Raw genomic sequence first — 23846 nt, forward strand, 5'->3', positions numbered from 1 at the left:
CAATGGCGGAGGGGCGGCGCGGGGCGGGGCGGCGCTTTAACCCCGCGGGGCCCGGCCAAGGGCCGTACTGGCCGCGGGGCTCGCTCGCTCGGGGTATCTTGTTCGTCCCTGCAGCCGCAGCAGGTGGTGGGTGCGCGGGCTCCTCCTCCCCGGCAGCGGCGGCGCGGGAGGAGCGTCCTGCGGGGCCGGTTCCGCCCCACGCGCGGCGGTAACGGCGCTCGGCGGCCGCGGGCGGGGCGCGGGGGAGGCGGCGGCCGGTGGGGCAGCGGCTGGGGCGCGGCGGGACGGGCGCTTAGGGACCGGCGCTGCGCTGGGCAATCCCGCCCACGGGCTCGGCGTACCCGCGGTCTGGGCTCGCCCCGGGCCGGGGAAGGGCCCCGTACGGGGGTAGCAGCCTCTGGCCGCGGCGGTGCGGTGGGTCTTGACATGTGCTCCCTTCTATCAGGCTCCGGCTGACCCGCTGGGAGGAGGGAGAGCTGCGGTTCGGCTGGGCTTTGCCGGCTGTTCCCTCCCCGCGCTCAAAGGCCCGGCGTTTTGTTATCTCTGTGAAGCTACAAGCGGCAGATGCTTGGAGGTGGGACCCGTAAAGCTTTCTACTAAGACAGAGAATTTGTGGCTGCTCGGGTTGAGGTAGTGGTTCACGCGATGTAAGAGGACAGGTTCCGTGAATGACCTGGGCATTTTTTTAAATCTTGTTTAAAATTTTATTTACTTGCAGCGAAGCCCAACTCAGTTTGAAGATCAAATCGTAATGCGAGACCAATTTGTAGTGTTACTGCATACCCTGTTTATGTAGAATGCTCTACTGCTTTGCTGTGCTGTCAGTGAAACAGTTATGCAGGGCTCCATGGGCTGCCAAGGTATGATAGGAATTTCAGGGCAACGACTTAAAATAGGAGGCATTAGAAGTAAAATGTGAACGTATTAGATAAATTTTAATAGTGAACTTAGAAAGGAGACTTAGAGAGACGATTTGATACAATTAATGGAGATTTCACATTGTAAGGGTTTAGCAGGAAAGACGTTATTTTGGGGATCTTTCTTGGTGAGGGAAGGGGAGCAGAAAGCTGTGGTACTATCAGTTATAATTTGGACTGGGAAAAGCATAGGAGAGGGTAATACCAGGCTCATTGGGTTCAATATCTTGTTTCTGAAGCTGGCAGCAGATGCTAAGGAAAAGATGGTAAGTATAGGCTGGCTGTACAGCAATGCTTTTATCTATGTATCCTCCCAGTATACTGCAGTCTGGAACTGAAGGATTTCTAGGCAGAGGTTGTAGCTGGCTTTTTAAATTTAATAGCTGCTGATGGGTATTTTTCAAAGAATTAGAAGCAATTTATTATTTATATTCATAGCACCTTATGGTGATGTAAGTCCATAGTTTAACTATATTTTATATGGAAAAATGCCCTTATTTTCCAGCTTTTGCAGTGAATGTCACATTGCGCTCTTTATAACTGCTGTGTTAAAAGAAGCAATGAATATTTGTTTTCTGTATGTTGGTCCTGTTTCTCTAGCTGTTTCCTCTTCTACCTGAAAAGTCATAGCTTATTAGTTTCCTGGATGAAAGCATTGGTTGACCTTGGTGCACTGTATTCAGGTCCATTCTGCCTTTTTTTACAGGGAAGGTTGTACCTGTGTGATATTTTAGGCTGGAGAAGCTTAGTGTTCATACAGAGGCATAATGATGGTCTCCTTCTGTCCTCTGGTCTCGTGTACTGTTAACTGCCTGTGAGCTGTTATTTCCAGAGGACTAATCATAGTGACCCTGGGATCTCTTCCCGCATGATAATGCCTAATTAGAGGCTGTTGGTTTAAGTACATAGCAGAGTTGTCTTTTTCACTGTTTAGTTTGCATTTGTGAACAAGGAATTTCAGCTGCTGATTTTTATCATACATTTATTTAGTATGAGAACAACCTTCTGCAGTTTGTCATTCAGTCTGGGTGTTTAATTTTGTGAATAGCTCTGTACAGTGCATGAATACACCACCTGTTCATCCCCTTTTTAAATGTATTGAACAATAGAGATGCCTGCACAGACCACTTTGGGATTCTAATTTTTGTCTCTTTGAGACTTTCATACACTCTTCTCATCCTTCTTTACCTTATTCCTGCATTTTGAGCTTCCTCATTTATAATCAGTCATTAATAAATCCTCTGACATCTTAGTTTAAGAGCCTTTGGAGGGAACATTGTGAAAAGGCTCTTGAAAATCCAATTATGCTGTCTTGCCCAGGTGTGTTGGATTATTCCTTCTTCCTGAGCACTGTGGCGGACTTGTTAGTGTACCTTCCTTCCGCAGAATGAATGCTGACATTTCACCAGTCCTGTTTGCAGTTGCCAAGTTTGTTCTGTGACGCGTTTTGATTAACAGAAACCTAGAATTTGCATGAGAATTATTCTCTTAATTCCCTGGTAATCTTTAGAGAAACTAGTTACAGTTAGCTTCTTGCATTCCATGCCCGATTTAACTTGCAGGTTATATGCTACTGAAATTTGTGAGTTTCATAATTTCTGGTGTCTGGAATACCAGTTCTGGCTCTGCCCAGTAAATATCTCACCAACTTTCGGAACTAGTAAGGTGGTGGTTTGTTTTGTTCTGGTATTTTGTTTGTTTGATTTTTTCTCTTTCCTTTAAGAAGTTGTCTGCTTTGCAGAGACAGATGAGCTATAGAGTTTGGCTAAAGTTGATGAGGAGGACATGCCGAAGATGGTTTCTGAGGTTTCCCTCTTGTCTGTGGCATGGAGAGATTTGGTAACAGAATGTTCTGCTCCAGCTATGTGTAGTAAGTGGCTTGTAAATACAAAGAGAGAAATACAATTTTGAAGCTTAACAATAGAACTATTGTTTAATGATACGAAAACGCTAATGTGAAATCCATCGTGTTACTTCAAAATAGGGTAGGAATTTGGGAGCCAGATGAAACATTTCCATATGTTTCAATTTTTTTAGTGATTAAATTAACAGAATTTCAGTCACCTGTGTATCTAAAAATGTGGAGTTGAATCTTGAGGTAACCTGAGTGTTTGAGGCAAAGACCATGACAGAATAGTCACTGAACACTGAATTTTATCAGATGTGAGAGTATATTCTTGTGTCGTTATATGGATTGAGAAGATTGACTATTTATTTTCATTAAACCCTTGATTTATTTTTTTTTTTTTAATTTGTTCATTTGGTTTTCTTTGGGGTGCATTTTTTTTTTTTTTAAGTAAAATAGAATGGAGAATTGTAGTTGGGATTTTCCAAGTATGATGCATTCAGAATGAAGCAGAGACTTAATACCCACAGCCTGGATGGTTTGACTTGCTTTTTCACATTACTTTGGACAATATTGGAAAATTTAGCTGGAAATCTGACATTACTTGAAGTTCCCATATAGTGTAGATAAGTGGAGGCATTCCCTCACTCTCATTTTGAAGCTAATACAAAATTGTGGCAATTTAATCATTATTCTAAGTGTAGGAGGAAAAATCTGGGGTCTGCTTTGATTGCGAGACCCATCATTAAAATTGCAAGATTAAATAAAAGTCGCTAAAAGAGATTTTTAGAGTAAGAAATTTTTTTAACTATACAAATATCACTGAATAAAATATACATATTAGTGCTAATTATAAACTGTTATTAAAAATTCTGTAGAGAGAAAATGAATGTCAAAACTCAAGAGAGGAAATGCAGGGACTTTCATGGCGAGTACATGAATTAAAACAAGTATATGTCATTATGTTACCAGGGATATATTTGTAAACCTATAATGTCTTGACTGGAGTGTACATTAAATTTACCTAGACTTTCGTGTCTTTGTGCCTATCCAGATAAAAACCATCTGTGTGACATCTGCGGATTACTAGACAAATATAAAAACTTTTAACAGCTTCATAGCTCCTTTTGCTTATTATTTTAGTGGAAAAAAGTCACATTGGCCTTTAAGGAAATGCTAAGTATGCACCCCCACAATTTTGCAAGTTGAAACATATGCACGTCACAAGTTGTAGTAGTGTTTGAAACATACAGAGAAGGAATGTTTGGCAATTTCTGGTCGATGCTGACTTCAAACTTTTCTTCCAAGACATTGCACCTCTCTAGAGGTTCCTTTCCATATCCTTTCTACCTTTGGGGGGTAAAAGTTTCTGGGTTACCAGATACTGCATTTCCAACTTGTATCACACCCTGTCTAGGTTAGAGATGACCAGATGGTGCAATCTGATCACAGTACAGCTCTGTGACAAGCGATTCTCTGGTGATTGTCTGAATGAGTTTTACAGACCCAGTTACGACTGCTCCTTTTCAAGTTTAAGGATGATATTTAGAAATGTTAAGTGTTCTGCACTGTATTAAGTTTATAATTCTATTTCTTGCTGCTGCTTGTGATTTTTCAAGTTTTGATATGGCCTGAACTCAGGCTTACTTAATGAGATTTCTGTCTTGAATCTTGACATGTTTGTTGTCGGTCCCTCCCTTGTCCCCCAAAACACAAAACAGTAATTAAGAAGAGCTGCTTTCAGCTCTTTGGGTTTGTGATATGTACTATTTTTAAACTTTACTCTAAACTTGTTCTTGAAAAGAAAGATGTACTTATTAGTGAGTTATCTAGGAGTTTCTGGAAATATTTCTGTAGATTTTTGTCCAAAAATTCCCCAGATGCCTTTCAAAAAAGTTCTGGTATGTTATTACCATGACAGCATTTTTTTTTATTTTTTTTTTAAGTTCTTTGGGGGTTTTTGTACTTTACTTGTTCCAAAAATTGCTTGAGTGCCTTGGTTTGATTACTGCTTCTTCGGTATTAATCAAGCTCTCTGATTTTAGTGGGGTGTGTGTTGGGGGCTTTTTTCTTTGATATTTAGATTTCTTTTTGTGGTGAGATGGTTCTGCTGTTATGTTTATGCATTTGAAATTGGATTCCAGAGGCTCATTTTTGTACAGTCCATCCATGTCTTGTCCTCTCCAGGAATTTCTAGTTTGGAAGAGGAAGTGATGCTGCCAGTTGGCAAAATTACATCTAGAAAGCACTGGATTGTTACAAGTTTATGGGCAAGTCATCGAACCTGCTAAGAAAGTAACTGTAATAAATCCCTGTGTACAGGCAGTGGGCGCAGAAGGCAAATCATTAAGTGGTTACAGCAGTTTTAGCTGCTTAGTGGTTTTCTCTCCCACTTGCAATCAGTCGGATTTTTTACACTAGTATGAGATACTGGGAAACAGCAAAATTAGATTTTTGCTTGCTACTGCATTTTTTTTCTAACCAGGATTGCAGGGGGGGAACAACAACAGACAAAAAACCTTTTGCTACTTTGTTTGGTTAAAGCCTTTTCTGTTGGCTAGGATAGCCTAGGAAGGTCCCTGAAGTACTTTTCAATATTACGTGTTGTTTTATAATTCTTCCATAATTACATGAAATATTGCTCCAGAATTATCCATTTTCATCCTCTATATGAATATGTTCCCTGGTGTATTAAAAGACCATCGTAGTGTACAGAAGGCCCCTTCTGAATACACTGTATCTAAATTAGTTTCACATTCACTCTGTCTTCATCAGGAATGCTCATCTTCAGCTCTTGCATACTTCAGTGAGGCTATATTGTGACATTTTGCTCCAGAGAAAATGCCTGTACTGGGAAGGAAATGTATCTGATGGATATTAATCATTAGAGAGCTTTAGAGGTCATTCCTGAGGTGTTGAACTGGCAGTAGAAGCCATGTGGAGCTGAGGAGATGGTAGTACGAAACTAAAGGCTTGTAGCATTCTCTTTTACAGCTGACACAGCATTGTCTTGTTCTGTACATCTGAATTTAATTTGAAATACAGTATGTAAAGATAAATCAAGTACAAAATGCTGACCACTCCTCACAATGATTACTTTTTTAAAGCTACTGCACTTGTCTGATGACACGTAATAATTCGAGATACTGTGGGGTAGCGTTCTAGCAGTTGAGGGAAGTTTTTGAGTTTCGTGCCTTTCAAATCTTGAAACTACTGAGGGTGGCTTTTAGTCTGATGTATTAGCAGTGCGGAGTGGACTGCAGGTTGTCTTCTCAAGGCAAAAGGCTCTAGAGCTTTCAAGGTTGAGAGAAGAATATAGTTTCATTACCTGGACTTTGTTGTACTTCTTATGTAGTCTTGCTTTGCCTTCACTAGACACCCCTCTGAGCTTGGGTTTGTGTGTTAATTTTCTGTGTTGTTAACAGTATCTCACTAGAGAGTAGTTTTGCTAAAGCATCTGCACTGAATGAATCTGCATGTGACTCACAGGGCTCAAATTTAGAGCATCATTGCGTTTGCACACCTGGACTAGTCCTGTTTCTGCTTCCGGTCAAACATTGTTTGCGGGGATAGATGATGTGTCAGAATAGTATTGTCAGTGTAGGGAGACCTGTGTGTTGATAATACCGTATATTCAGGCAACGTAGGTGATAAAATCTGATAATGGGTGCATCAGAAATGTGAGTACTATTTTTGTGGACTTTCCAACCTCCTTACTGAAATTTATGTGTCTTAAGGTTCTTAACAACCTTTTGAAATATCTTATTAGAATGCAGGATTGTGATGTCAGTAGTGAGAACATACTTGTACCTTAATTTGCTGCCTTTTTCCCTTATGTTCACACATTTATTTGATGGATACAACAGAAATGAAACTAACATGTAAGAAGTGTGTCCTCTTAATACTTTCAATTCCATTTTTAAAAGCGTAGTTATTAACTTCTGGACATCTTTGTTTTACAGAGGAAAAAAATGGAAAAATATGCATAAATTTATATGGGCAGAGAGAAAGCAGAAAAAAACATTTGCTAAACAAGAACAGCAACTAGATTGTTGTATTGACTGTGTTTTCTTGCTGCTTCGTGTACTTTCAGATATGAAAGCTTTCAGGAACTACTGAATTGCAACACATGTGAGGAATAGCTGTTTGCCTTTTTCCCACATAAATTTATGAACCTGGAGAAGTACTCATCCAGCTGGATACTTTTTTTTAGGGGTGTTTTTGTTTCTTTTTTTAGTGCTGAGCATTCTATTACATGACTGTAACAGAACTGGAACATTAGCGAGGGGTTAGGGGAGAACATCCCTTTGCTCTACAAGTGTACACAGTCCATCTAAAAAAGACTTGAAACTTTGTTCTGAAGTGTTGATTTAAAAAAGGAGTCTTCTTTCCTGTTAGGTGGAAAGTTTGTTTCCCTGAAGTATCCTTGTTTCCATAACAGCTGATGGGTTGTGCTGTCCAAATCTTAAGCATCCAAGCTGGATTTAAAGTTTCCAGCAGTGAGATAATTAATGCTATTATGTGTCTTCTTACTGTGTGGTGGAGGTAGGGTGAGGGGACAATCAGTTTGTTCTTTCTTACGAGTGGGTGGCTTTCCTTTGGTTTCCGGAGGGACACTACTGCACTGAATGGCTGTGCCAACAGGGTAAGGCTTCTCCTGTTTGTTTTCTTCAACAATTTTGGAATTTCTGCAAAGAAGCAAGCAACTTGCCAGGGAAAGGCAATATAACTAAAAGTTAATTTAAATGGTTAAATATTTATGAGAAGTTTCTTTACCCTCTGCTAAATATCTTCTCTAGAACCTTTATAACACTTCTCTAAGTAATAATCTCACTTAGACTTATCCCACAGAGACTTATATTAAAACTGCATATAAGTTTACTTTAATAAAATTGCTTCCTGGTTATATGACAGGAAAATACTTAATATTTGTCTTGCTGTGTTTTCTCTGATGTACATCAGCAGAAACAACTGAGTTATCTATAGGGTGAGTAATTATTTTCATGTGTTTACAAGACAGTTAAGTTTGAGGCTAAATATTGATAGATGCATCATTTTTACAGTGTAATATTTGCTGTGTTTACTGAGTTCCAAATGCTGTGTAAAGATGTAGAAAAATTTTACACGGTTCAAGTTCAACAGTCACTCTTCTGTGCCTGCTTTAATCTTCTAGCTGTATTAGCTGCTTTTCTTAATCTAAAATGCTCCTGCTATTTTAGGAGATGCCTACGTAACACACGTTGCCAGCAATTGTACAAAATACTTCACCACTGAACCAGTTGCTCAGGTACCCTGCCTGTCTTTTGTTGCTATGGGAGATTGGAAGACTATTACTGTGCCAGTGCTGTCATCAGGTAATATTTTGAATTTAGTGGATTTGCTAATTTTACCTGCGATGTTATAGCTGCTAAAGAGAAAGAGATTGGAGTTTTGTGCATGGCATACTTGACTATATAAACAGAAAGTTAAATAATATGTAGTACAAACAGTGCTCTGGCTTGGATTGAGTCCTTACAGAAATGGTACTGTAAAATGCTGTCCTTTCATATGTATGGAAAGGTTTTAAAATGTTTTAGTCATATTTTATTTTTTTTGACACCTACCAGCATATCTCATGTTTGTAGAGGTTTCTTTTCTTGTTCCGTATTCTTTTGCCTCATAAATTGCTTACAAGTTTTTTAACGTGTGTAGGAAAAAGTAATTTTAAAAATTGTGTTGTAGCAAGTCAATAAGGAAGTAAGTTTGGTCAACTTTTTCTTGGGGGATAAGTAAAACTTGAATGATACAATACCTTAATGTTATTGAGTCTTTAAATCTTCAGTGGAAGCTTATCCTTTATTTTTTGTGAGTTGTTTAATATATGCCATTCTAGATGAAATTCTGAGCTCTAGAATTGTAAATTTCTGTAAATAATAACTTGAGTACATAGGAATTTGAATTTTTTTTTCATGTGATGTATCTTAAACTATTAGCCCTGATTTGTTTCTTAATGTTCAACTTTTAGATAGCAAAAATATATTTCAATATACCTCAGAAAGAAAGAGATCTCCTACAGGCATGAACTCACAAGTGCTACGCTTGCCACTGCCTTCATCCAAAAACATGCACAGCTTTTTCAGTGCCTTCTGCACAGAAGAGAATATTGAACAGAGTATATCCTATATTGATAGGGTAAGCCAGATCTTTTTGTTTATGGGAGGTTGTGTGCAGGTGACATTAAATCAATTGCAGTGAAAAAGATTGGCTGGATTAAGAAGGCTTCTTCCTCAGTTCTCAGAAGCTGAAGTTGGTAAGTTGGTGGGGAGTAGGATTTGGGCTTTTCCCCTTAATTCAGGATTTCACCTGATACTGTTTCTGTCTTTTGGAGAATTGTGGGACTTTGATCCAATTATTGATCTCTTCTCCCCCTCCCCCTTGTCTTTTGCCAGGAATTGACAACATTGGGCTTTCCTTCTATTTATGCGGAGTCCAAAGGAAAAGAGTTGAATTTAATATCTGTCATAAATTGTATAAATGAATTGCTTGCACTCCAGCACAAGAACCTTCGAGCTCAGGAAGAAGTAGAAATGCAGCATCTGAAACTGGGAAGTGATATGGATCACTTACAGAACTGCTATGCTAAATTAAAGGTAGAAAGCAAGATAATTCAACCAATATTGTGCAGTTCTGTGTATTCTTAACAGCAAGTGCTTTTTTGGTTTTTTTTTTCCTCCCAGGTACTAATCTGTGGTTGTATTTTCACGTGCATTTGGGGGTTTTTTGAAGTCATTTTTCCAGTTGAAAATGCCTTAAAGTCAATGAGAGAACTGAAAGCTTATTTAGAATTATGGCCTCTTTAATCAAGGAAGTGGGAAGACTGTTCAGATTGGAAGTGTTAATGCATGCTGTGGGTGGAAATGTTAAACACTTCAGTTCATGTGATTTAGTACTGTTTAAAAGGGTATGCCCAACTCTAAAAGATAAATTCCCAATATAACTGTAACAAGTAAAAGCATAAGGGAACACATCTAGGGTATTACAGTTTTTATCAGTTTTTCTATATCATTTTTTTCCATGTGTTTTTGTTTTGGATTCCTTGGATATCCAACTACAAAATCTCTTTATAAGAATTGCTCAGAAGCTGTTGTCAAAGTAGAAGTTACTAAGCTTCCTTTTATCACAGGATAAACACATGCACAAGGCCAGTCACTGTGGCGTAGCTGATATATTGGAAGTTCACAGACTGTGCTACTTCACGGGTACTTGTATGTGCAGTTATACTAGAAGAGACTTGTCTTTCTCTTAATTCTGCCAAGAAAATAAAATATAAAAAGCCTAAAATTATTTCAGTGCAGGATTCAGTGCTTTTTAGGCTTGCTTTTCACTTGGGCTGGCCAGCACTATCTCCTTGAGAAATACTACTGTAGATTCTCAAAATCATAGCAGTCCTGCATTTTGATTTGACACTAAAAGTCATGTGTAACTGCACTCATTTTTATACAAACGCTATATCATGTTAATTTCCAGAACACTCCAGTTCCTTTCCCTACATGGATAGCTTTAACGTGAAAGGGGCAAACTTATCAGGACTGCATCAATCCCAGGACATTTAATTTGACTGTCAACTTGTAAGGTTTCTCACGTAAATTCTTTCAAGTACCATACAGCAATCCTCTTGACTTGCACTATTGTGTTACCTGTATCTAATTCTGGTTTGCTTAGAAGTTCTTGTTGCTTAAATATATCTACACATTTGTCCCTCACTAAACAGATGAAGGAAAAGAGCTTGTGTGTAGTGTTTAGATGTCATTTAAGCTGCCAATTTCAGGTCTGAGTCTCATATTTGTGGACAAAATGTTCTAAAATGCTAGTTTTGCATCATCTGTTATGAGATCATCTGTCTAGCCTTCTCTATATATGTGAAATGTCCCATATGCTTTGTTATGGTCACAGTCTGCATATCTCTGTCAATTGTACTCTCGTACCCTTGATTATTTAACAGAAATGTTCCAGTAAAATTGTAGTCCTAAATTCATACAGGTTGCTTAGTATCCACCTCACTTTCACAGTGTGGACATGCTTTCAGAATCCTGACTTAATGAAAAAGTCAAAACTATGTAAGATAATATCTGTTAGATACTAAACCATATCTTAAATGAGGTGTTTTGGCAACTTGGTTTGCATGGTTTGATTGGTTTGGTTGGTTAGGGTTTTTAACTCTTACTGTTAATTCTTATTGATACTGAACTATCAACACTTTTTCTAGGAACAGTTGGAATTATCTAAAAGGGAAATAGTTGGGCTTCAGGAAAGAGACAGACAACTGCAAAGCAAGAACAGAAATTTGCACCAGTTACTTAAAAATGAAAAGGACGAAGTGAGTGATTTTGTACATTAACACAAGTTATTATGTAGATATTGAAGAATGGTTTTTTGCATGGAGTCTTGTAATTGCTGATTTTTAATTTTTTTTTTGTTGGTAAGTGTTGTCTTTCAAGACAACTGGCATATTGCATATGGATAAATAGGTTCTATAAGGGGTACATCCAAGTTACAAGAATAATAGAGAGTACTGCAGAAATGCAGATGTGCAGTTTTCTGAGACTTTCTGTACTTTTAAGTACAGCTTTCTTAGAATGTTTGGAAATATCAAAAAGGAGGAGGTGCAACAGGATTCAGTCACTTATTCAAACATTTGTGTATAGAGGCTTTTCTTTTTTTAGTTAGAGGAGAGCAAAAGACCATAAAGAAGGGAGGTGGGGGGGAAATCCAGCTCAAGGGCACAGTCTCGTTAAACTTAAATGTCTTGAAAGAATCAAGATCAGAAAACACTTGAACAACCATGGCACTGCTTAGTTTGGGATTTGTTTCCAGTGTGCTCCTTCCCTAATACTGTACTTCACATGGCTCCTAAGTTTCTGTGAATGTTCTTTGTGTCCATAAACATATTCATACAATTGGGAATCACAGCACTATATGTATATAGTAAACATCCTACAGTTACAACTTACAAACATGCAGCACATTCAATATTTTAAGGTTAAATCTGAAAATTAGAAGAGAACCAAACCAACACACGTATTGATAGTACATGTCAGAAATGTTCTTTATGATTTTTTAACATTCTTTTAGACCAAATGGAATAGAGTGATTTCCAGCACCTTCCTGTATCAGGAAGAGGAGTTTATTTTTTTTAGTGTAAACCTAACAAACCTGCTTTAGAATTAGAGTAAACCTAGATCCTGATCATGAATTACTGAAAGCAAAGATATGTCTTTCTCTGCTCTGTTAAATAAAGGTGTTAAAGAAGGTTATGCGAGTTGTTGGAACGTGCATTCAGCTGTGCTTCAGAGGAACTATAGTTTTAAAAACTGTTGCTTATGATGTACGTTTCTGCTGAAAAGAGAGTACCTCTCCTGAGGTCAGAATTCATGGGTTGGGAGAGTTCTTCTGATTCCTTTTGTCACTTTTACCTGAAATACAGTTTAATAGAAGCATTGTTTTGCATATGTTTTGCATGCAAGAAATTTGTGTTTGTAGTATATAGTTGAAGAAACACGCTTTTTTTGTGGGAATGCCTTTAGGTTCAGAAGTTACAGAACATAATTTCAAGTAGAGCTACACAGTACAATCATGATATGAAGAGGAAAGAGAGAGAATATAACAAGTTAAAGGACCGCTTACGTCAATTAGTCATGAACAAAAAGGACAAAAAGATAGGTAAGTAGCTCTTTGAATTTTACTGCAGCAACATAGCATATTCTTTATCTTAACCAGAAGCAAATTTAAGCATTTTTATCTTTAAAGACAATGTGGCCCTCCTCTCGTAGATTTTTTAGATGTTAGAATACTAAAAAACCCATGCAATATTTCATGTTAACTAACTGTGTAAGACTATTCTATATTGTGTTCCATAAGATTATTTACCAAGCACAAAATAAATGCTGATCTTTACAAAATGAGATTTTCTTACTAAGGAAAATTTTTATTTGCAGTCAATTCCTAAGCTAGAGCCATCTCTCCTCTACTTTCTTGCTGCTGCTACCATCACAAGATTTGGATAGTGTCATAAATGCTGTATTACGCCCAGCAGTTGCCATCAGGAAGGCACACTACATGAGCTTTTCCTCCACTCTGCTTGTGGTTAACACAAGCAATGAGAAATTATAGAAAAGTAACACAAGACAGATGCACCATCTAGTGCTATGTGAAATGAGGACAAATCAGCTCTCGTATGTTGTATTGCCCAAAAATTGTGTTCAAGACATTCATCAGTGCTGTTTACCATGAATGGGTGTTACTGTTATGTATTTAAAAAGACCTGTACCTTTTGCTTTGTATATCTGCCTTAGAGTATTAATATAATTTATCTCCAATGAAAAGGAAGTCCTGCTCTTCTCCACCCGTCACCTCCACAACGCTCAGCTATTTGCCAGCAGTAGTGCATGTTATATTTTAGTAAGCTGATTTAGTTCACTAAACCAAGAAGAAAACTATTCATGTTATTGCCAAGATGATTTTCTGCTTGTTTAGTTTTCTGAAAGTGCTTGTGAATAAGGCAAAACAAGTTAAGACATAGTAGCAGGAACACCTATTTTGGCTGCAGAAAGTCTTTAGGTATCTGTTCAATAAGCTCTAGAAGCCTCACCCTGAGGTCAGCAAAACTTACATGTTCTTGATTCCAGTTGGCTGGTCCTAGTTCAAGTGTCAGTGAGCTCAAATAACAGGGTTTGAAAACTAGTTACTGTTTGCTTGATAGCTAACTAGAATTAAGCTTGGAGCTCTAATCTGTAGTCATATGTTGGATTTGTGTTTTTGTTGTTGCTGTGCAGGTTTTTTTAGTTTATTCAATGTAGGCAGAAGTTTCTTTGTTTTGAGGAACACCTTGTGAAACACTGGGAAGTTGCTTTCCCTAAAGAGGAGATAAAACGTGTTATTGCCAGAAGAGATGGTAGAGTTTATATATTGATATGAAGGTTGAAATAGAGATGAAGGTGTCATTAAGAAATGCATAAAAAAGATGAGACAGGATGAGAATACATCCCTCTGAGCTTCCAGACACAAACCCTGTTTTCTTTCTTTGACTATCTTATTTTTGCTTTAAGCAGGGCAATGTGGTTTCGTATGGGTCTGAATATTGAGGGGGATATTTGGGTAATGTGGTCTCTTTGCAATAACTACATGTAAATGCAATGTCATCTGAATATTTATATATTTGCATGTTGTTTCACATTTTGAAATATCCTTTTCATTTGTAGCTATGGAAGTTCTAAATTATGTTGGTAGAGCTGATGGGAAGAGAGGTGCATGGAGGACTGATAAGACAGAAGCCAGGTAGTTGTCTTGGAACATTAATTGAGGCATATATTATGGCAGTTATGTTGTTACTGTAAGATTATTTCTTGTAGAAATGAAGAAGAAATGTACAAAGTTCTGTTAAGTGACTATGAACAACGCCAAAAACAGCTTTTAGTGGAAAATGCTGAGCTGAAGAAAGTTCTTCAGCAAATGAAGAAAGAGATTATTTCACTTCTCCCACCACAGAAACAGAAACCTAAGGAAAGGTCTGAAGATGGACTGGTAAGTATTGTTCGGTTAAAATTGAATCTCCGTGGTGGTTTGGTATAGTGCTGAAGTAATGTGACACTTATTTAAAAAAAAAGTAAACTTCTTATGAGACTTGCAGTAAATTGCACATCATGTACTTTGTTTGAAATCCATCCATGTTTGTGTTCTGCCGTCTGTGAACAGTACGCAGTGTATTCTTGCCAGTCAGTCAATGAAAAGCTTAAGATGTTAATTGAATTAATTTTAAATGCAGTAACTACAAGTATGTAATTCTGTGTAGCAATGCATATTTGATATTTCCTGCATGGGGTTTTTTTTTGTTTGTTTGTTTCCAGATTTTAAGTATTTCTTTACGCAGGATATTTTTATGGAATGGTGTACTGCCCATTCATTATTTATCAGAGGTTTTTTATTAATTTTTTGATTCTCTGCTAGAAGTCACAGTTCTGTTTTGATGTCAGAGTGAAGTGGGTCACTTCTGTCTCTTCAGCATTATGCTGTCAGGGAACCGAACTCCTTGAGAGTCAAATTTCCCTGGATGGAAAATTCTTTCCTGTATATAAGGGTTTTCCTTCTCTTCAATAAACTAAATCTGTGCACATATTTAAATAAACACACATATTTGGAGTGGCGAAGTGGTTTGCAGCTTTTTATTGCTGCTTCTACAGGTGCTGTCAGACCTGGAGGAAGATATTGGAGAGTTAAATAAAGAGAATATGTGGGAATTATCTTGTGAAACTGTGCGAGAGCAGCTCACCAACAGCATTAGAAAACAATGGAGAATGTTGAAAAATCACGTTGAAAAGCTGGATAACCAAGGTGATGTTTAGCTGTATTACATGTATATACAAAATACATTAAAAATAAGTAATGCAGATATGGCAGTTTGAAGTAATTGGATGCAAAATATGTAATTCCCTCTCAAGAGTCTTGTCTTGCCACATCCATATCTCTGAGACCTCTTGTGGCATTGTAAAACAAACTGACTGATGGTATGGTGCTGGACTCTCCTCATTTCCAGCTGTCAAACAGCATTAAGACAGCTAAAAATATATAAAATTCTTTCCTAGTATTATTTTCCCATGCAAGCAAATGCAGCCACTACCATAGGGATGTTTGCAGTCAGGAGTAAGACTGCGAAGGTCATGCATGCAATTGGAAATAAAAGAGCAGATGGTCTTTGAGAATATGTTTATACCCTGGAAAGGATTTTAAGAATACTTGCAATACTTTATTTGGTGTAACGAACTGAAAAATAAGCGTCAGGAAAAATGCTTCAATTATTTGCTCTTTTCTTAAAGTCCTCTTTTAGGATTTTTGGTTTATAGGGATGACCATAGTCTAGTCCTCTACAATTCAATTAATGTTCAAATACTGGCATCAGGGGATCAAAACTTGGCTCATTACAGTCATTGTGATTTAGCTATGCATTAAATAAAATAAAACAAAACAGAATGTAATTATACAAAATACAATTCATTCCTGTAATTCATTCCCTTACTGAAATGAAAAAATTCATCCCAGTTTGTTAGCTCCATTTCTCCTTCCCAGGACTTGAAGGAAAATGCTTTCTTTTTATATCTGTGATAAATATAGTTACTGTCATATTTTTATGAACACACAGGCCCTTCAAAAACAAGCTCAGAAGAACAGGCTAACAGCATGTCAGTGGAAAAAAGTCTTCAGTTCTCTTTTTTTTTTCTATATGACTACTGAAACAAGTGAGGATTTTGTGTAACACTCATTGCAATACAGATGCATGGTGTACCTTGAGGAATGTGTGCCAGCTATGTTTTCATTGCTGTTTTTTTCTGAAATGGATTTGGTGGATGATTACATGTATAGCACCAGTTTGGGATCTCATGTCTCCGATGCAAATGCTTTTGAATACACTTCGTGTCTGTCTTTCAGGATGAAACAAGTAGTCTAAAACCTTTTGCTCTTGCTAGGAATCTCTAACATGGGAGATGTTTTAATTTGTTTTTAAGAAGCTTTTCTTCCCCCTTAGTGTCACGTGGACATTCAGGAGCCTGGAATGAAAAAGATGTCATTTCAAGAGAAGACCATGAGCTGGAAACTGAAAAGCTAGAGTTAGAGATTCAGCAATGTAAAGAAATGATCAAAACTCAGCAACAGCTCTTGCAGGTAGTAGGCTTTATTTTTTCTTATTTTTCTCAGTTGGATTTGAGGTTTTTTTTATTTAACATGCCACTTTTCTTACCTCTGGGCCTTTCTCCCTTCTTTGATAATGCTTTTGAAATAAAATGTCTTAATTGTTGGTCCAAGTATAGATGTGCTATTGGGTTGGTTAATAATTTAATGAGGTTTTAATCCTGATAGGAATAATTTCAGAAGCTAACCAAAGGGCAGGAAGGTTGATGAGGTCAGCTGCCTGAAAAAGGGGCATTTTGCTTGCTATCTGAAATTTGCCTCCGTCATCCACCAACTTGATATCTGCATTGTTTCCATATTGAACTTCAACCATTTTTCTGATAAAACTGAATCTGTGGAAATACTGCGTCTCTTAAGTCACTCCCAAATTAATGTCTGTCTTTTGTTGCTTTAAATCTGCAGCAACAGCTTACATGTGATGATGAGACCACTCTGTTACTACAAGACTGCTACTTGTTGGAAGAAAGAGAACGTCTTCAGGAAGAATGGAGACTATTTCAAGAACAAAAAAAGAATTTTGAGAAGGAACGAAGAAGTTTTACAGAAGCTGCTATTAGATTAGGACTTGAGGTATTAGAAAAGGGAGCTCCAATGGAAGATGAATTATAAATAAGTGGTCTTATACATGCTAACGGGCAGCCATCCAACCATATCTGTTTGCTGGCATCTATAGAAAAAGACATTTCCGTACTGTATGAAACATATCTTTGGTCATTCTAGGAGATCATTCTGTTGGCAATTCAAAAAGCAAGGCTTTTGTGTGTATTGGAAAATACAGTTGCTGCAACTGGAACAGAACCATTTTCTTTCAGCTTTTGAAATATCTAAGTATTCCAAAATTGGTAGTTTATTAACTAAATCATTTAGATACTGCTTAAATTTGGCTTCCTACAAAAGTAAGGCCTATGCAAATTTCTGTCAAATAGTGTGCTGCAGAACATGGCCATGCTCATAAATAGCATCTCTTGTGGTCACTGTTGGAGGCAGAACACTGAGCTAGATGGACAACCTGTCTGGCTCACAATACAAAATACTTCAGATTTTACTTAAGATACTGAGACAGCAGTAGTTCACATGATGACAAATCCTGACTCTGGCTAATTTATATTCATTTGCATTTTAATGAGTTTGTGAATTTTGTGTTGCACCTTGAATTCAGCTTTAAAAGTTGTGAGTGATAATAAATCAGAAATATTTGTCCAGAAATGTTTAGGACTACATTGCAGCATAAGTGTAACTACCAATGCTTCAGCTTATTAATATGCTGAAGTAACAAGAGAAACAATGCTGTAATCTTTGAAGGTGTTTGTGAAAGTTTGCAGTGGAGTTCAGCTTCCTCTGTTTTTTTTTACTGACATAGGTGCATCCTGTTTCACTAATGGTTTTTGGAGATGAAATAGCTTGTTGCTTGATTCCAAAACCATTGGATCTTTTGGAGGATGTCATTTAGGCATTATTTTCCTTTTCTGTGCTCAGAGGGATTGGAAAATTGAACAACCTCTTTCTTTTTGCCCCAGTTTTGAACAGAAGTAATCGGTGCTCTTTTCAATGTAATTTTTCTGTTTAGAAGGTTCAAGTAGTAATACGTTCTGGCAGCTGCCCTGGATGAGGGCTACCTCCAAAAGATAGTGCTACACTGAGGGGGAAGAGGAGCATAGGAGGCAGAGATAGGAGAGGGTATCACTGGAGTGGAGAGCAGTAAAGTGAAAGGATTAGTTAGATCCCTGTGAAACAAACCACAGGGCTTGGCTTGTAAATAAGTGCCTCCACAATTAATCCTTGTTGGACTCCAAAGCTTGCTCACATGACAATAACTCCGTGCTAAACTGTAGGCTCTCCTTAATTATGTGAACATGTTACAACTTGTGATTTTAAATAGAATAGCATCAGTTTAATGCGGACTAAGCTTATTCCTGTGGTCTTAAACTGTTGTTTCTTTTCCTAGAGAAAGGCATTTGAAGAAGATAGAGGAACGTGGCTGAAGCAACAGTTCTTAAGTATGACTGCTGATTGCAAGCACTCTGAAAATGTGACAACTCCAAGTGCCTTCTTAAGAAGCAAGTATTTGGTTCAAATTATATTCTTGTACAATGTTTCTTTTTCTTCCTTTCAAATAGAAGACACAAATATGGGCAAAACCATTAAAAAAACTAAAATGTCTCAAGACAAATTTTACCATGTATCTGTGTGCCTCTACATGTTGGATAACCAATGGTTCAAAATTTCATTTTAAAAAGGAAATCATAACTCCCTGGTAATTACTTACGTGATGAATTTATATTTGTGAAACAATCTGATGAATGTCAAATACGTGACAGCAGAGCTGTCAGGAACAGGAACTTTGAGAATTACTAAATTAAGTTAAATGTGAGCACGTTATTTGCCAGGGCAGTTGAAGAAATCATGACCTGTAGAGATTAGAAACAAGCAAGTTTCGGAAACAAGAACGTTATGTGGAAATGGCAGCATTAATTATTTGAGATGAGGTGATATTAAATGTGTACACATATATATTCAGTAAAAAAGAATCCTTTGACAAAAAAGAAGCTATGAAAAGAGCATAGTGATAACGAAAATAAGTTTGAGCAATAAATAATTGAGGTTTTAGATACAAATTTCATAAATTTCTTTTGAAAATATGGCTATGTGACGCATAGTTTTGAATATTGTTTTTAATGGAAATATTTGCTTCCTTTCTTCTACAACTGGATTTTTTTTCAAGTTAGTAAATTTATTTCCCATTCCCTCATGCATGTGCAGTGTTTGGTCTTCACCACTGAGAATTTATTCGTTACTTACCTTCTTTCTAAGGGATGGGGGAGCGTGAGACAAACACTAAATGGCCAGGGAAGGGAAAATAACAATCTCTCTTCAATAGATTCTTGTTGTGGCAGCCAAAATGTAAAGATAAATGTGTGGACCACCTGTGAAGTAAATATAGCTTGAATTTGTATTCCTGTTGGATAAAGTAGCCTACCTCATATGTTCTGGCTTCTCTCTGTTTCTCCTCTGTGCAATTCCTGTAGTGCTTCTCTAAGTGTGAAATGAAATTATCTTCCGCAGGAGGAACAAAGTTGAGATTGTTTGGCTGTTGCTCATGGAGAATGACTTGATTTAGTGATCTGAGAGCAACTTGAGATCTGTTTAACAGTCGTTGTACACTAAAGCTTTTGATTTGTAATTGCCGTTTTCTGAATTCTAGTGTTTCAGGATGTATTTAATGTCATATTTTCTCTTCTAAATGGCATTCTTCCATGTTGTATATCCTAATCCTAAGCTACTGGGTAATAGTAATGAAAATAATACATCTGCCATACAGGGAATCATACTCTATATGGATGTTACTCCACAGCTTATCATTAGAGTTCTTTTAATGTTCAATTTTTCTTTTTGACAACACTTGTCCAAAAGCTTTTGCTTCTGTAGTGCTGTAATAAATACTGTAAAATATGGAATCATTCTGGTTTTTCCACTTGATATGAAAGCTTTGAAATCTAAATGTGAGAGAAGTTAGCAGGGATTGATCTGCCAGGTTTGCCAGGACTTTCCATTGACTTGAGTGATAGTTCAGTTCATATAAATGCTAAGGCATATAACTTAATGCTTTTTAATTTTGTTTTCTATACTCTGGCAAGTTTACTGCTTTTCATGTTGGTGTTAATTACTATCTGTGCATGCTGGAGAAGTCTTTACTTAAGGAGTAAAAAAACTTTATCAATTGTAAAGTGAGAAACTATATTTGAGTAACTTCATATGGCTACTTGCAGTGGTGGCCGTATATGCAAATGCTGTGTTTTCAAATTTAGAATCCTAATTTTAACATAACTTGATTCAATAGCATTAGTTACAAAATTTTAGCACAGATGTGTAGCAATAAGTTTTATTATTACAAACATGCCTTAAGATGTTTACTGTGTCTTTTTTTTTTTTTTAAAGCAGAAGACCATGAAAATTTGAAGTACTTTCTGTTTTCCAGTTGGACTGTAGTTTAACTGATGGTATTTTTATCTCCCAGGTTCTGACCAAGACAATTGGTTAGTGAAATCTACATCTCAGCAAAGGAAACATCCCTCTGTGTTGAATGGTCCTGTTTCAGCAGAACCTTGCCAGACATCTCAGTATATTACGCATAACAGGTTTGTGAAATGATGGTGTAGATGGTTTTATAGTGATGAACTCTATGTAGAGCACAGACTAAAAGCATAATCTAAGCCTTACAGCTGGTATATAATAAAGGATATTAAACAAAAAAACAGTACTCTGTTTCTATTCAAAGCATAATTTATTTGCATTGTAACATTTTTCTATTTTCCACTTCCAGTGTTGAATCAAAAAAAATTGCTGGAGATAGCATGCCAAATCTGTGGGTAGAAAGTGATGACAAAGAAGAAACTGGAGAATGCACCAAGTCCTGGGAAGACTCTGGAGTTGGCACTCTGCTCTGTAGAAACTTGCACATGGAACAACTGCCTTAGACTTCCGAGAGTTGCCTGCTGGGTTTTTTGTTAGACATTTGTTCATAAACTTATCATTCTAAATGAAACAGAATGCTGTAGTTTGATCATTCTTCTAGAGGATTATGTGGTGATCTGAATTGTGGTGTGTGTGTGTGTATGTGCGTGCACCTGGCTTTTATTTTTTAGACCATTTTTTGCCTCTTTTTCTTGCAACTCTTGAAAGAAGACAATTTAAAAATATATAAAAGTGTTGATATTTTTCTAGTAACAGAAACTCTGATTCTATGAATGAAGCAATGGTCTGAAACTTTGACTGTAGTGAAATACTGAATCCTAATGTTACCTTTCATCACAGGCAGAGATAGTACTTTTAGAAATTGTTTAATTACTGGAAGCATTCATTTATGTTTTAAGTGTAACTGGCACTAGATCCTCTTTTGCCTCGACTTGAATGTACAGTATACTGTAGATTTTTAACAAAACAGGTTCTATATTTATTGTGTGATTTGAAAATACCTCTTTGATATTTCAATGACGTAAAGCGCAAAATCTTTATATATTTGTAAATAGACTAAGTGGTTATGCTGAGAAACCATGAAATTAAACATGTGCATACATAAATATTATTTTACATTGCATTTTGAATTGTTTTATAGTGATACTCAGTTTACAGATGCATTAGGACTTTCAATGGTTCAGTCAAGAACCAAAGTCTTTTGAATGTGAACAATAAATGTGTAATTCTATTCTAAAAAGCCCTGGTTCTATGTTTCGTGTGCACTAAAGCTATAAGCTGTCATGGTTGTAGGGTTGTATACAACATCTACCGATCTGGTGCTGGTTTTGTATTGTTAATTTTTCCTTTTAATTGACTCCGGAATATTTTTTTTTTGGTGTAGCCTTTGGGAAGTCTCTTGTTTATAATGTAATAAAAATATCCTAGTAGAGGTAAGATGTTTGAGTCTCCTTCACTTGACTAAATGCCTGTAATTTTCCTTGCCCAGTACAAATCCATCTTGCCTTTTGTTGAGTTTTTGTGCGTCTGTGATCATGCGTATAGATCTAATCCTGGTGTAATTGGCCTTTTGGAAGATGTCTAAGAAAATTCTGCCTTTCTCAGGGTCATAGGTAGGCAATTAGCTCAAGCTTAGATTTCTTCACTGAAAATACATAGCTGCTCTGCCCATTTTCTTCAGAATTGGGTGTAATGTAGTGATTGGACTACATAGAAAAATAGCAGTGGAATAACAGAAGAGAAGAAACTGGAGTTCTTCAAGAAACTAAGGCAGAAAGCAGCAGTGTCTCCTGCTTAGTTCAGTACATTGAGTTACTGCTTGAGATGAAGTAGTAGCCAATGTAAACTACAGAGGATACTTGTGTGGTTTTCACATGGCACCCTTCAGGAAGCAGAAGTAGATGTAATGATATTCTTGGTTGGCATTCTGCTGCATGGGTAGTGGGGTTAGAAGGGCAAAACATCATATTTCTCTGTTTCTTCAGTTCTTCCCCAGTAAATGGGTGATCTCAGTCATGCCATTTGCTGCAGGTGTTTAGCAGGGTATAGTTACTGTTGGGTTTCCCATAACATGTTGGGCAGTTCTTGCCTGAATTTTAGTTATGGAAGAATAAAAACATATTGAAAAATATATTTAAATAAGCAAAGTGAAAAATGTAATATACTAAGTGGGAGAACAGTACTATGCACATAGAGTTATTTTCAAGGCAGGAGGTGACTGCAGGCCCGGAAGTCCATGGCTGAGGCAGGATCCAGATGCCACTAGGGGCTGCTGGTGCTTTAAGGTGAGCTTGGGGGTGCCTTACTGGGACACTTACATGCATTTGCTTTACTTGGGCCTTCCTTTCTTCGACCTAATTTTCTTCATAGAAGTAACTTTTAGGATAATAATGCCTTGAAGAGCAAAATCTTTTGTTTGTGTCTATAAAGTGATTAGCAAATAATAAACATTTTGTAGTAATTCTTTGCTTTAGCATTTTGTAACCCATCTTATGGAAATGTATTTAAATGCTTCCATGGGAAAAGCAACTGTGCTAGAAGGGTGTATGCAGTTGAGTCCTGAGCTGGCCTCAGGCCTGGAAGTCAGGGATGTAGATTCAGTCCTGTCTCTGTAAAGAAGTAAAACAGTTTTTGGATCGCTCTATATACAGTGATTGGGAAGCTTTTAAATCTGAAGCTGCTGCTAATAGTGGTATGACTGCCACAGATGGTGACAGTGTAGTACTTCATGGTGTTGGAAACAACTGCAGGATCTTACTCAGACTGTTGAAGAACAGAAAGGGAGGCTTCTTGCAGGAATGTAGTACAGGTGTGTCACTTCACATACTTGTATATTTGAGGTAATAGAACAAATGCCCTACCTAAGGAACAGGAAATACAGACTACCAGTGACTGATTACCATACAGCTATTGTTAGCTACCTATGCATGATATAGAAAAGATGAGTTGTTACCTTAAACTGTGGTGTTTCATTTCACAAAAATCTTTAAATATAACATTGCTGCTTTTTCGGTGTGTGATGGGACTGCTTTTACCATAAGTATTAGTCTGATTAGGTATGAAAACTTACTTTCCAGGATTATATTAGAAATGATAATTTTTTTTACCTCTCCTCCCCAATGGTTGAGGATAATACAACATAGCTTTTGCAATATAGGCTGTACAGCAAAGAAACTAATAAATGAAAATTTTTCTTAAGAAAACTTTTTCTCCCTACAAAACAGCCTTCTTCCTAATTTGGAGAACTTCTTCCACCAGATTCTGCAGACTTGTAGCAGGATAAAAATATTTCTATGTGTATCAAAAAAAATCGTATCCTAGCTTTTTTTTCAGGGCTCATTCTGTGTACACTTCAACCAGGTCAAGGTAACTGATGTATTTAGGTAATGTCA

General features: G+C 37.2%; 1 protein-coding gene across 1 annotated transcript; it reads left to right on the forward strand.

Moving 5' to 3' along the window:
• The first annotated feature begins 283 nt into the window (after positions 1-283).
• On the forward strand, positions 284-21969 carry SSX2IP (SSX family member 2 interacting protein). Its single transcript, XM_027649119.1, has 14 exons — positions 284-574; positions 7983-8117; positions 8768-8934; positions 9192-9392; positions 11009-11119; positions 12327-12462; positions 14001-14076; positions 14151-14322; positions 14979-15129; positions 16319-16455; positions 16885-17052; positions 18428-18539; positions 20498-20618; positions 20804-21969. The coding sequence occupies exons 1-14, from the start codon at positions 565-567 to the stop codon at positions 20955-20957; spliced, it is 1851 nt and encodes a 616-aa protein (XP_027504920.1). The 5' UTR covers positions 284-564; the 3' UTR covers positions 20958-21969.
• The last annotated feature ends 1877 nt before the right edge of the window (positions 21970-23846 follow it).

The sequence above is a fragment of the Corapipo altera genome, unplaced genomic scaffold, assembly GCF_003945725.1.
Source record: "Corapipo altera isolate COAL_440 unplaced genomic scaffold, ASM394572v1 112, whole genome shotgun sequence".
Classification (NCBI taxonomy): Eukaryota; Metazoa; Chordata; class Aves; order Passeriformes; family Pipridae; genus Corapipo; species Corapipo altera.

Bases quoted from the DNA above. Each gene is read 5' to 3' on its own strand.
- SSX2IP (XM_027649119.1), top strand. The intron at 11,120-12,326 runs GTGAGTGATTTT...GAATGCCTTTAG, and splicing joins TTAAAAATGAAAAGGACGAA to GTTCAGAAGTTACAGAACAT. The intron at 17,053-18,427 runs GTATTAGAAAAG...TTCTTTTCCTAG, and splicing joins CTATTAGATTAGGACTTGAG to AGAAAGGCATTTGAAGAAGA.